This window comes from Kryptolebias marmoratus, linkage group LG4 (assembly GCF_001649575.2).
Source record: "Kryptolebias marmoratus isolate JLee-2015 linkage group LG4, ASM164957v2, whole genome shotgun sequence".
Lineage (NCBI taxonomy): Eukaryota > Metazoa > Chordata > Actinopteri > Cyprinodontiformes > Rivulidae > Kryptolebias > Kryptolebias marmoratus.
The window spans coordinates 22,980,667-22,993,477 of NC_051433.1; the positions used below are offsets into that span (position 1 = coordinate 22,980,667).

At 40.1% G+C, this 12,811-nt stretch overlaps 1 protein-coding gene across 1 annotated transcript; it reads left to right on the top strand.

Annotated features, from left to right (window-relative positions):
- Positions 1-2,909: 2,909 nt before the first annotated feature.
- Positions 2,910-12,056, top strand: top1l (DNA topoisomerase I, like). The gene is made up of 21 exons (XM_017430605.3): positions 2,910-3,065; positions 3,460-3,484; positions 6,261-6,342; positions 6,450-6,564; positions 6,908-6,960; positions 7,070-7,159; positions 7,261-7,333; positions 7,459-7,550; positions 7,661-7,776; positions 7,887-8,008; positions 8,100-8,222; positions 8,607-8,794; positions 8,906-9,050; positions 9,236-9,379; positions 9,498-9,683; positions 9,768-9,836; positions 9,993-10,107; positions 10,223-10,350; positions 10,544-10,638; positions 10,735-10,884; positions 10,992-12,056. Exons 1-21 carry the CDS (start codon positions 3,033-3,035, stop codon positions 11,092-11,094), a joined length of 2,247 nt encoding a protein of 748 aa, XP_017286094.1. The 5' UTR covers positions 2,910-3,032; the 3' UTR covers positions 11,095-12,056.
- Positions 12,057-12,811: the final 755 nt, after the last annotated feature.

A 12,811-nucleotide genomic window follows, 5' to 3' on the forward strand; every position in this document is an offset into this window, starting at 1 on the left:
CATCATCCCTGCTGATATCCATTTTTACCCATTTCTGTTTATCTTCTCGCTCCAAAGTACCATCTGGGGGTTGGGGGTCCTAAGCTAAGTTAGCCAAATCATTTGCCCACATCTCATCGTCCTTAACTCTGATTGAGCAGGTAAACTCGTGTAGCATAGCCCTAGTTTGTGAAAAATGTGTTTGACTGGGCTGTAATCAAAAGAACATTTCTCAATCATGAAAAATAATACTCTGTTTTGTAAACCTGTCAACACACACAGATAAACACATGAATGTCTGTTAAATTTATTATTATTCAAAATATTCCCATTTTACATTAAAGTCCAATTATAACAGTCAAATTACATATTTCTATTTGAACCAATTCATTATAAGCCGATTCAAATTGACGTAATTAACTCCAATTTATTTTTCTGTTTATGTAACTTGGTCTTACATAAACATTTTGTTTATGTAAGACCAAGTTGGAAAAAAAATGTTCAAGAGAATCTTGAAATCACACTTGCTTCTAAATTTATTTTAATCCCCCACATTGGGCATGCTGGTGTTGTGCCACAGCAGGAAACCTGAGGATGAACAAACTAAAGATGCCTCCTGTTGGGGAAAAAAGAAACAACACATCAGCTAAAGACAACTATAATCGAAAATAAAGAGAACAGAGTGAAGAGAGGTGCTAAATGCATTATGAGACATGTATTATTCAGGCCTTTATGTATTTAAGACATAAATAATTTGATTCTCTTACCATCATGGATAAATATAGATGAGTATTTTTAAAAAAACAACTCACATCTCACCCTATTTGTTCCACATAGGTGATTCCGTTTTCACTTCCAGCTCAGGTCCTCTACCAGACGCCTGGGAGCTTGAGGGTTTTCTCTTCAGTATCTTAGCTGTTCCTAGGACTGCGCTCTTCTGCACAGAGATCTCTGAGGTTGTTCCTGGGATCTGTTGGAGCCACTCTTCCAGTTTTGGGGGTCACAGCACCTAGTTCTCCAGTGACCACTGGCACCACTGAGGACTTGACTCTTCACAACTTCTCTATTTCCTCTTTCAGCCCCTGGTGTTTCTCCAGCTTCTCGTTCTTTTTCTGATGTCACAGTCTCCTGGGACTGCTACATCTATCAGCACTGCTTTCTTCTGTATCTTATCTATCACCACAATGTCCGGTTGGTTAGCCATCATCTGTTTGTCAGTCTGGATCCGAAAGTCCCACAGTATCTTAGCCCTGCCATTCTCCACCACCTTAGGTGGAGTCTACCACTTTGCTTGTGGGACTTCTAGTCCATACTCAGTACAGATGTTCCTGTACACTATTCCAGCCACTTTGTTATGGCGTTCCATGTACGCTTTACCTGCCTGCATCTCACATCCTGCTATTATGGACTGTCTCAGGGGCATCTCTGCACAGCCTGCATCTTGGGTCCTGCCTGGTATAATAGTCCCTGGCCTTTATTGCTCTTGTGCTGCCATGATTAGTGCCTCTGTGCTGTCCTTCAGTCCAGCCCTCTCTAGCCATTGGTAAGATTTGTTGATATCAGCCACTTCCTCAATCTGTCGGTGGTACATGCCGTGCAGGGGCTTATCTTTCCATGATGGTTCCTCTTTCTCCTCTTCCACATTGGGTTACTGCTGCCTGAGACATTCACCGAACAGATCAGATCATCATTGGGGGCTTTCTTCCTGATGTACTCTAGGATCTAGGACAGCTGAGAAGATCACAGGCACCTCTCTCCCCTGCCGTCAGGACCTCTACAGCTCTCGCCTCAGAAGTAAAGCCCTCTGCTGGGTGGGAGATCTTGCCCACCCGCTACACTGCTTCTTCAACCTGCTGCCATCAGGGCGGAGACTGCGGAGCCTCAGTTCTAGGACCAGCAGACTGAGGGACAACTCCGTCCATCAGGCTGTGAGGATGCTGAACTCTCTGCCTGCTCCCCCACTTCAGCCCCCTCTCCCACTTCTGCCACCCCGCACACACTAACTCAGCTTCCTGACACCCCCCCTCCATCCCCCTTCAATACTGCTCTGGGACATTTATAACCATCAATACACAACTGTGATTTTTAAGAATAGTTTATGAACTCGGTCACTTTAACCAGCCTTCAAGCTCCACTATACTGTATATTGCATTATATTTTGCACTACTGTTATGATCATCTCGTCCTGTTTATTCTGGTATTGTCACTTCCACTTAATCACCTCATCAGTACCTAACTGTGACTCTATATAGAACCGGTATGCACACCTACACTTTACTCAGTTTTCTCAGGTTTATACTTTATATTGCACTATTGTTTACACTGGCCTTGCACATCCATTATCCTACCTCTCATCATGTTATTATTGTCTTCAGTCAGCGTCCCTTTGTCTCCTGTTTGTCACTATTGAGCATGTTGTATCAGAGGTCCTGCAGCTGTTTCTTTCGTATTTTTATATAACTAGTTGTATTAGTCTATTTTGTTAATGTTGTTGCTGCAACTTGGGTAGGAGTGTAACGTAATTTCAATTTCTATGTATGTCCTGTACATATGCAGAATTGACAATAAAATCAATAAAGATAAAGATAAAGATAAAGATCTTCGTTGTTTCATCCTGTATAGTGGCTCTGATGCTCACCAGTCCTCTGCCTCCCTCCTTTCTCATATATATATATATATGTGTGTGTGTGTGTGTGTGTGTGTGTGTGTTGCTTCTTGCTTTATTCGTGTGTAATATTAGAACACGTGTTAGTGTAATATGCTAACAAATAACCAGTTGGTTCTGATCCTAGTATGTTCTTTGCCTCTGGCACATGGGAACCTCACTCACAACCCTGGAGAGCAACACGTTTTGTAAGGAGGAGGAGCCCTGGCCCTTTTTTAACCATTTAAATTATAACGCATGCGCAGTTGTGTACAATCGGCACTTAAACTCTTACACAACCGTTCATTTTCTTCATTCTGCCTGTATCTACTCGCCTGAGAGTGTGGTGACATACGTGTTACTCACTTTTTTAATTTGTATTTTTTTTAATTCAACAAAGGCTTAGGAAATGAGTGGGGATCATTCCCACAACGAGGACCAGGTAATTTATAACCTATTTCGTAATGCCATCACTTGTCCGGAGTGCCGTGTCTTTTCTTGGTTTGACAGGGTAACTCGGCTAACAGTATCTGATAGCATATATAGCCGGCTGTGTGTTAAACCACGTAATTTCTCTGTTAGCGCCGCCTTGACAAGTTTTGTCACATATTTGTAGGGACGTTTGAACGGAGGGGTGCCTAGTTAGCGGTCTGCTGTATATAAGAGGCAAATAAGTAAGGCTTCATTAGCTCAAACCGTGTTAGCCCTAGCGGCTTCTGAAGCTAAGCTAGCAGAGAAGCAAACTCGCTTTGCCTCTGAGCAAGTTCAAAGTTGGGTAGCCGGCTAGTTAGCTAACCTGGTACAAAATTTAACATTCGTGTTTTTGATTTTTCCAGATTGACTGTGGCTCTCGAGTCAATGGTAAGTTTATCACACCTGGCTAACGAACGAAAATGGATGTTTTCCCGAAAATGTTATACATTTTGACTGTTGTAACGCAACGTTGTGTTAGTTTTCAGTAGAGAACAGAAATGGCGTCCAGAGACTAAGTCCTCTGTCTCTCTCACAAGCGCCTATTGTTCAAAAGCAAACCCCTGTAAAAGCATTTCCGTTCCTTCTTTTGCCCATCTAAATTAATAATGGGACACAGCTCGAGGTGTTTTATCAGTCTATTGCGGCAGAAGTTCTTGTTAGTTGGCTTTTAGTGGCGCATTTTCCAGCTGAAAGTGAGGGTTTGGGGGTTGAGGACTTAGTCTCTGCGCCATTTTCTTTTTCGCTGTAGCGGCCTGACTGCTACAGGCTGAACCCAGGCTGTGAGGTGTAGATGGCTCCAGGGAGGAGGAATGATAAGGTTTGTTGCTAAAATGGTGACTAAGATTATTGTTTTACTGCATTTGGCGTTGAGGCGTTTCTTTAAATCGCTACATAGATTATCCATCCTGCTTTAAGGTGGAGGATAGTTTTAACTTGGGTCCAAATTTTACTAGTCAGTACAATAACTGAGTGATTTAAACTTCACAACAACCTATAACACTGTCCTGCTTATGGTTGTTTCAATCTGGGGTCATGCACAGTTGGAAAAATGTGGAAAGGTGTAAAATTTGACTTTTTTATTTTCCAAATTTGAATAAATATGATAACGTGAAAAAAAAATAAAAATTTGTCACCGGCTCTATTTTTTGATACAAGAACATTGAAATAGCAGAAAAATAAATTAAGCGCTTTTTAGACTGATTATATGTAGGCGGACAAATGCACAGGCAAATACACTATCGCCCGCCTTAATACTTAATTGCCTGCCTTTTGCGTTCAGCTGCGGGCGATTAAAAAACCACAGACAGATGCCGCCTCGTACAGTTTTACAGGTGGATGAGCGGCCCGTTCCTCAGGTGATGGGATAAGATTCAGTCTACGTTCTGATGAGACAATAAACCCCAACTTGTTTCACAGGGCAGCCATGTGCGGCCATGTACATTACACTGCAAAACACTTAATTCTAGTTTATATGTGTGCTAAATATTTACCCATATTCCACACATACCCTCTGCAACTTGCTCAACACACGTTAGCCCAACTCTTTGGGCATTAAAAGTTTTTCTAATTAACTCTAAAGTAAAATAAACACGTGTGTTCAATTGAAGAGGAAAAATGAACCCCATGGTATTATATTATATATGAACTTATTACTGAAACAAGATTTTTATTACTAGAAATGGTTGAGCTACACAAATTAAACGGTAAATTACAATGCAGTTAAAAATCTGCATTATTTTATTTTCCCCCCAAAGTGTACTGATGTTTTTTTTACTGTTAGGATCATGAACATAATGAGGGTTAACACTGTTTACTAGTGCTCAGAGTATTTGTACTTGAATTTAAAAATGTCCAAAAAATGACTGAAAAAAATCCCATCAAAATTGGAGTCTGGAAATTGATAGAATTTTGAAATTAGGGAATCTGTAAAAGTGCGCTAATAAGTTAAAAATGCTTTTGATTATGATGAAGCTTTGAGGCTTTTTTTGTTTTGTTGTTTTGATAGCTACTGATCTGAATCTCTATGAGCGATTAATGGCTTACTTTGAAGTCATGAAGCTCTAACTTTGTCAGAATAAAAACAAAATTTGTCCTTTTTAGAAAGTTACCTGTCCTCTCAGGTGTGAAAGCGTCAGGTAGTTGCTTTAGAAAGTAATTAAATGGAGGTCTTGTTCGAGTACCAGCGTGCCCTTCAGCTGTAATTAATTCCCCCAAAATTTAAGGGACAGGCAAATGAACTCTGGCGTCTTTAGATTTCGAACACAAAGTTTTAAAACGACTTCATCAAATTTGCACCATCCAAGAGATCGCTCCTATTTTTGGCATCATCTAATTTTCGGAGATTTAATTGCTCATTGACCGAGCTTTTCAGCTTCACACATGCCATCTGTCTCCTTGGACCAGTCGCATGTTAAGAGACCAGGAAAGACATTTTTACATTTTTTTATTTTTTATAAACTAAACTTAGTCTGAGCCCTACTGGTGCTAAGGTCTGTGGCTTTGAGAGCCTGTGTGTGAACTGGAGGGAACATTTTCTTGCAAATTTTCCACATTAGACAGGAGTGAAATCAAAAGTTGTTTACTTGCGTGTTTGAGCTTGTCAGGTAAATGTCATCTAAAAGCACAAGTCAGACAGACACTAGGTGGCGCTGTGCTACTGTTTAATGAAAAACTGCATCAGAGCACACGTCCTTCACGCACACATATGGTCTCATATAGTGCACGTGTTGCCTAAAGAGTTTTATACATACGGTAAACGGTGGACAATAAAACAACTTGTCCCAGTTTATCAGGAGTGGCCTCAGTCATTTCACAGCCGTCTGCTGGTGGATGTTTGGCAGATAGCCTGTTTGACAAGTTGGGTCGTCTACACCTCAACACATACAGGCACGATGTTTATCTTTGTTCGTTTTGCTTCTTATTGACCTTTTCTAAAAAGTTCAAACCTTGCAGTATCTTGAAAGGGTGGTGGCAGCACTTAATGTTTTTTTTTTCAAGTAGGTTTTTAGTCTTAGTTTTAATTAATACATTGTGGGATGATTGGATCTTTATAGTAGCAATGTTTCTTTGTTTAAAAATGCTCCATGTGAAGCTACATTTCTGTTTTCATGTGACCGGTGACGCGTTGTTCACCTGTAAAGATGACACATTTCTCTCTTTGTAGACTCTCACAAGCATAAAGACAAGTACAAACATAAGGAACACAAAAAGGATAAGGAACGGGAGAAATATAAGCATGGCAACAGGTACAGAATGGGTGTCTCTACAGCTCATAAGCTCATTTTTATGTTGGAAAAGAGGCAGAAACGTAAGTTACACAACCCAAACTAATAGGAAATTTCTCAAACTTCAGTGATTACAAGGACTTCTCTAATAAAAAACACAAGGACAAGGAAAAGATGAAGCACAAAGATGGCAGCACAGACAAATTCAAGGACAAGCACAAAGAGAAGAGGAAAGACGAAAAGGTAAATGACTTGTACCAAAAAAAACCACTTTTTTTGTACACTGGGCTGTGTGTTTCTTTTCTTCTAAAAAATTAAACTTGTCTGAAGAGCATTTTGTCCAGCTGTGGAGAGAAACGAACACAATAACAATAACCATTTGGATACTGCAGTGTCTGAAACACTCAGATATTTTTACTCTTGCAACCAGACATGTTTTATTTTTGAAACACAGAAAGATTTACCATCACAGTTGTGTCCAATTAAAATGGCATTTAATTAAGAACTGTAAAGACAATATTTGTCAAAATGGGCATTATCATTTACTTTGCCGTCTTTTGATTAACAGCGTTGTTTTTAATTTCAGATAAAGTCCCTTGATGGTAAAGTCAAAAAAGAGAAAGAGAACGGCTTTGCCAGGTTTGTCAAGACATTACGTTTCTTTGAGTTCTGTATTTAAAAATGCAGCAGATGTATTCCTGATTGAAGGTTGAGGAAAGAGTTTTATCTGTTTGTTTATTTTTGGCAGCCCACATGTGAAGTCTGAGCCCGAGGATGACCTGTACCACTCTCCTAAATTTGAGAAGTCTCTAAAAAGAGAAAGAGACGACGATTATGAGTAAGTGGGTGTTGTCATTGGATTTGACTCCCATGTTGTAGGGTTACAGCAGCGATCAGTTTGAGCTGTCAGCTTTATGACGCTGGGTGTGTTTATTTCAGCTCTGAATTCAAGCCAAAGAAGATAAAGACTGAAAATGACAAGAAGGCCAAGAAAAGGAAACAGGAAAACGAGGTGAAGGCCCTCAGGCAGACTGCGGAGCTGGGACTGATTGTCTTTTTAGTGCTGTTACAGATTATATTGTCATTTCTCTCCCGTCTTCGGAGTTAAACATTAATGCTTTCTCTTCCTTATTTTAGGACATTAAGTCCAAAAAAACAAAAAGCAAAAAAGGAGAAGTAGCTGATGGAAAAAAGAAAGCAAAGCAAGAACCAGAGGAGAAGTGGAAATGGTGAGTTAATGTCGGCTTGTTGTGCCATACCATCATGCTTTATCAATGTGGAGACAGAGAAGATGCACTGCAAGTTCAGTTCTCGCTTCAACTCATTTATTTGACCACAGGTGGGAAGAAGAGAGGTACACAGATGGTGTTAAATGGAAGTTTCTTGAACACAAAGGACCAGTATTTGCTCCACCTTACGAACCCCTTCCTAGCCACGTGAAATTTTATTACGATGGTAAGGCGGCAACCCGCACAGGATTTCTTTTTTTTTTTTCTCTCACCTTTTTAGATGAATTTGAAATTCCGTGAGCGCAGGTGTAAATGAGACTGTTTTACACGTCTCAGGTAAAGCCATGAAGCTCAGCCCAGAAGCAGAAGAGGTGGCGACATTCTTTGCCAAAATGTTGGATCACGAGTACACCACAAAAGACATCTTTCGTAAAAACTTCTTTAAAGACTGGAGAAAGGTAGACTGAAATATTCACTTGGGTAAATTGTAACTTGTCAGCTTGTTTGTTTTTTTTTTTCTTGATGCAAATTTGACTTGTCTGAACCTAGGAAATGACTTCAGAAGAAAAGACGAAGATCACAGACCTGAAAAAGTGCAACTTCACTGAGATGAGCGAGTACTTTAAGGCCCAGTCTGAAGCCAGGAAAGCCATGACAAAAGAGGAGAAACAGGTCAGCCAAAAGTCAGAGGTCCTAAAGACTCTGTAGGCCTTTGAACATCGAAGCTCCCTTTAAGCCTGATGTGTGATGTCTTTTTAGTACCTTAGTGGTTGAGCTCTGAGTGTTTCGGAAAGCCTCCGCCTTAACCCTGTAAGACCTGCTGTGCCTTTCAGACAAGTGTCGGTTCAGTCTTTCCTAATTCAACACATTTCTGTCAGTTGGTCTGAATAAAACAGGAAGCCCATTGAATCTGCTGAATAACCTGAAGGCAGCAGACTACTAAATTTAGTGTTTTTGAGAAGTATAAAAAATTCTGTTTTTTATTTATTTATTTAAATGATGGCGTATGGTAATACTTGGCAAGTTATTTCACTTCCATTCTTTCAACTTTTCTAGAAAATCAAAGAACAAAATGAGCGCACCCTGCAGGAGTATGGCTTCTGCATCATGGACAACCACAAAGAACGTATTGCTAACTTCCGTATTGAGCCCCCTGGCCTGTTTCGCGGTCGAGGAGATCATCCAAAAATGGGAATGCTTAAACGCCGCATTAGGCCCGAAGATATCATCATCAATTGCAGCAAGTGAGTTGAAAGGCTTTCTGTCCTGAGCACAGATAAACTGATTTAAAAGAAAAAAGAAAAAAAAGACTGTGCTGTAAGTGATAGGACACCTTATTAATGTGCTTAATTTAGGGACTCCAAGTACCCCGAGCCTCCCCCGGGCCGCAAGTGGAAAGAAGTTCGTCATGATAACAAAGTGACTTGGCTGGTGTCGTGGACAGAAAACATTCAAGGCTCCATCAAGTACATCATGCTGAACCCCAGCTCCAGAATCAAGGTGGGCTGATGGGTTCGGGGAAGTTTCCAGGAAATGGTTAAACACAGTGTCCTACTGCACTTTGCATCAACGTCTCAATCCCTGAGTTTGGCCTTGAGTTGGACTGTGTTTACGATTTACACAAACCAGGGCTCGGCTCAAGTTACTCCTTTCATGTTTCATTTTTTTTTTTTTTTTTCCTGCAGGGAGAGAAAGACTGGCAGAAGTATGAAACGGCTCGTCGGCTGAAGAAATGTGTGGATCGGATCAGAGCGCAGTATCGCGAGGACTGGAAGTCCAAGGAGATGAGGATCAGACAGAGGGCTGTGGCTCTCTACTTTATTGACAAGGTGAAGATTGTGTTTGAAGAATTTGGAGCTTCTCAGTGTTTTGAAGCTAGCGGGTGCTTAAATACTAGTTTTGGGAAAGCCGACGCCTCATTCATCCCACTGCTGTGCTGTCCCCTAGCTGGCTCTGAGAGCAGGTAACGAGAAGGAAGAAGGCGAGACTGCAGACACCGTCGGCTGCTGCTCGCTCAGAGTCGAGCACATCAAACTGTACCCGGAAAGCGAAGGGCAAGAATACGTGGTGGAGTTCGACTTCCTGGGTAAAGACTCCATCCGCTACTACAACAGAGTCCCTGTGGAGAAAAGGGTAAGGACCAGTACGCTTCTGCAGTGGGAGCAATGAGATGTTTTTAACTCGTGCTGCATTAATGCCTTTCCTTTTTCCTTTAAGGTGTTTAAGAACCTTCAGCTGTTTATGGAAAACAAAGAACCAGATGATGACCTGTTTGACCGTCTGAATGTAAGTCTAATTATTTAAGTAACCCTCGTGTTCATAAATGTTTGGTCAGTAAAATCTTGACTAATGCATGCATACTTGGAATAATGTTCCAGTTTTTACAAAAGACTTCCTGCATTTTCTTTCCCCTCTCCTTTTTGTGTAACTGGATTCCTCCAGACTTCTATTCTGAACAAGCATCTTCAGGAGCTGATGGACGGTCTCACAGCTAAAGTTTTCCGTACATACAACGCTTCGATCACCCTGCAGCAGCAACTGAAGGAGCTCACAACTGGTACGCTTCGGACCAAGTTAACCACTTCTCATCAAGACTGAGTGAACTAAAAGACAGCAAATGTGATGGGTTTTAATTTCTTTTCTTTTTTTATATATACCCTCTGTCTCACTAGCGGACGAAAACATTCCAGCCAAGATCTTGTCCTACAACCGGGCCAACCGGGCTGTGGCCATCCTGTGTAACCATCAGAGAGCTCCACCGAAGACATTTGAGAAGTCTATGCAGAACCTGCAAACTAAGGTAACGTTAATCTTTGCTAATTAACACTTGTGTTAAAGACCGACGGCTGATCGTCGCAGAGATGGTCTTTAATGGGTTAATGTAACAGCTTGATTTAAGAAGATACATCATCTTAGTAATGTTACCTACAATAGAAACAAAGGTACCCTGAGCAAGACCGTGCATTGGAAAACTATTTCCTTTTGATTATTAGATTGATGCTAAAAAGGACCAGCTTTCTGAAGCCAAGAGGGAACTGAAGAGCGCAAAGGCTGATGCCAAAGTACATAGAGATGAAAAGTCCAGAAAGTACGTGTTTGATGTCTTTACAGAAACACAGCTTCCCCCGATAGTCATCCTCGATTGCCAACTTTTTATTAAACTGCATTATTCATTTCCTTACAGGGCAGTAGAGAGTAAGAGGAAGGCCGTTCAAAGGATAGAGGAGCAGCTGATGAAGCTGGAAGTCCAGGCGACTGATCGTGAAGAGAACAAGCAGATCGCTCTCGGCACTTCCAAACTCAATTATCTGGACCCACGCATTTCTGTGGCTTGGTAAGATGATGGAGGTGGTGGTGGTGTTTTTCTTTTAAACTTTTTAAATTCAACACTTGGCTCTGCTTCAGGTCTTTGATTCTCTCGAATTGTGTCTGGTCCTGTAGGTGTAAGAAGTGGGGCATTCCCGTCGAGAAGATCTACAACAAAACCCAGCGTGAGAAGTTTGCTTGGGCCATTGACATGGCAGACGAAGACTATGAATTTTAAATCCCAGTTTATTTATCTACGATAAACTTTTTTTTATTGCGTTTTTAGCTTTCATAAATTTTGCTTGATGGCCAGACCCAACAAGGAATTTTAAAGTTTGCGTGGGGGGGGACAACAAAAAATGGAAGCCACATGGTAAAAGGAGATTATAAAAAGAAATGGTATTGTGTATAGTATGAAGATCTGATCCGAGATCAGGTGACGGGGCTGAAATGTATCCACAACAGATAGTCAAGGTAAGGTCCCTGTAATCTGAAGACTCCTTGACCTTTGTCTCCGTCCCTCCTCAGGGACGAAACCTGACAACTCTGTGGTCCTTCTAGCTGTGTTACGCAAAAACAAAAAATGCTTTGTATCATTATTTTATTTTTCACTCAGTATGTATTTTAGCCCTCCCATGTATTATTAATGAATTCTATATTTTATTAGACAAATTAAAATCAAATGAATTCCTTAACTACACCCACGCGCCTTTCAAGAAAATGAAAATGTGAGTGTGTGTGCGTGTGTGTGTGTGTATCAGACTCAACCATGGATGCCGTCTGGGTGAATCTTTGAAACTGGACTATGTTTAATTGCTGAGAGAGGATGTCTGGGCTGGCAAAAGGGGAAAATCTTGCAACCATGTCCATATTTCCTTAAGCAAGCAGAATGTGAATATTTTGTTCTCCAGCCTCTATCAGGGACTTTCTTTTTTCTTTTTTTTTTTTTTTTTGTCAGTGTAAAAGTGATTTTTACCTTTTGCTTTGCAAGCATCCTTTGAATCTCTGCACAGCTCCGGCTCCATCTGACTTTAAGGTAATTTAGCAAAATGCTTTTAGAAAATAAAACACCCATATCTGTTACTTGAACATAATGTTATGATGTAATTAGTCAGTGAATGGAAATTGTCTTGCCTCCTACTACAGGGGTGTGTGCGATATCAACTTTGCCAAAAAAAAAATTGAGGGGGGGGCAAATCACCAAACTGTTACAGCGTAGGCAGGTTTTAATTGTATAATGATTTAGGACAAAGTAATGTAACATTTAATGTGAATGAGCATTTCATTTTATTCCACTCTGTTTCACTTGTAATAGGAAGGTTGATGTAAGCAGCTGTAAAGTCAACGTCCTATTTCTGTTTTAACCTTTTTTTTTTCTTTTTTTTTTGTCATAGCCTTTGATCATGTTTGAGTTTTAAGCTCATTGTAGATTGGAAAAAAAAAATAAATTTCTTCAGGTAAATTGTCTTTTATTTTCTTTTTTCTTTTACAAATTCATAAGTTTCGGATCTGTAGTGTTTTCTGAAAGGGATATTTTTTCCTTTATAAAAGATAACTTTTATGTTATAAAACAAAGGGTGTAGCAAAATCTGCTCTTCCAGTCTCACATTTGGGTTTTGACATGTTTATTGTACTGACAAGAAAAGGGTGTGTTTTTTATATATATATATATATATATATATATATATATATATATATATATATATATATATATAATTTTCTTTTTGTCATAACATGTAAGGGTTGGGTAGATATCTTATTCTTTCATTTATTTCATCCTTTTAAATTTCACATCACTAATTAGTATCAAATTTACCATTCAACCATCTGTGACCATTTTTTCCACTTTCTGCAGAAACATCAGGAACGGTGCTTTGCAAAAATGTCCTTTTCTTTTTGTATTCATCATTCTAAAGGTGATGTTTTTGTGTTTGTGTGTTCATTTGTCTGTAGGG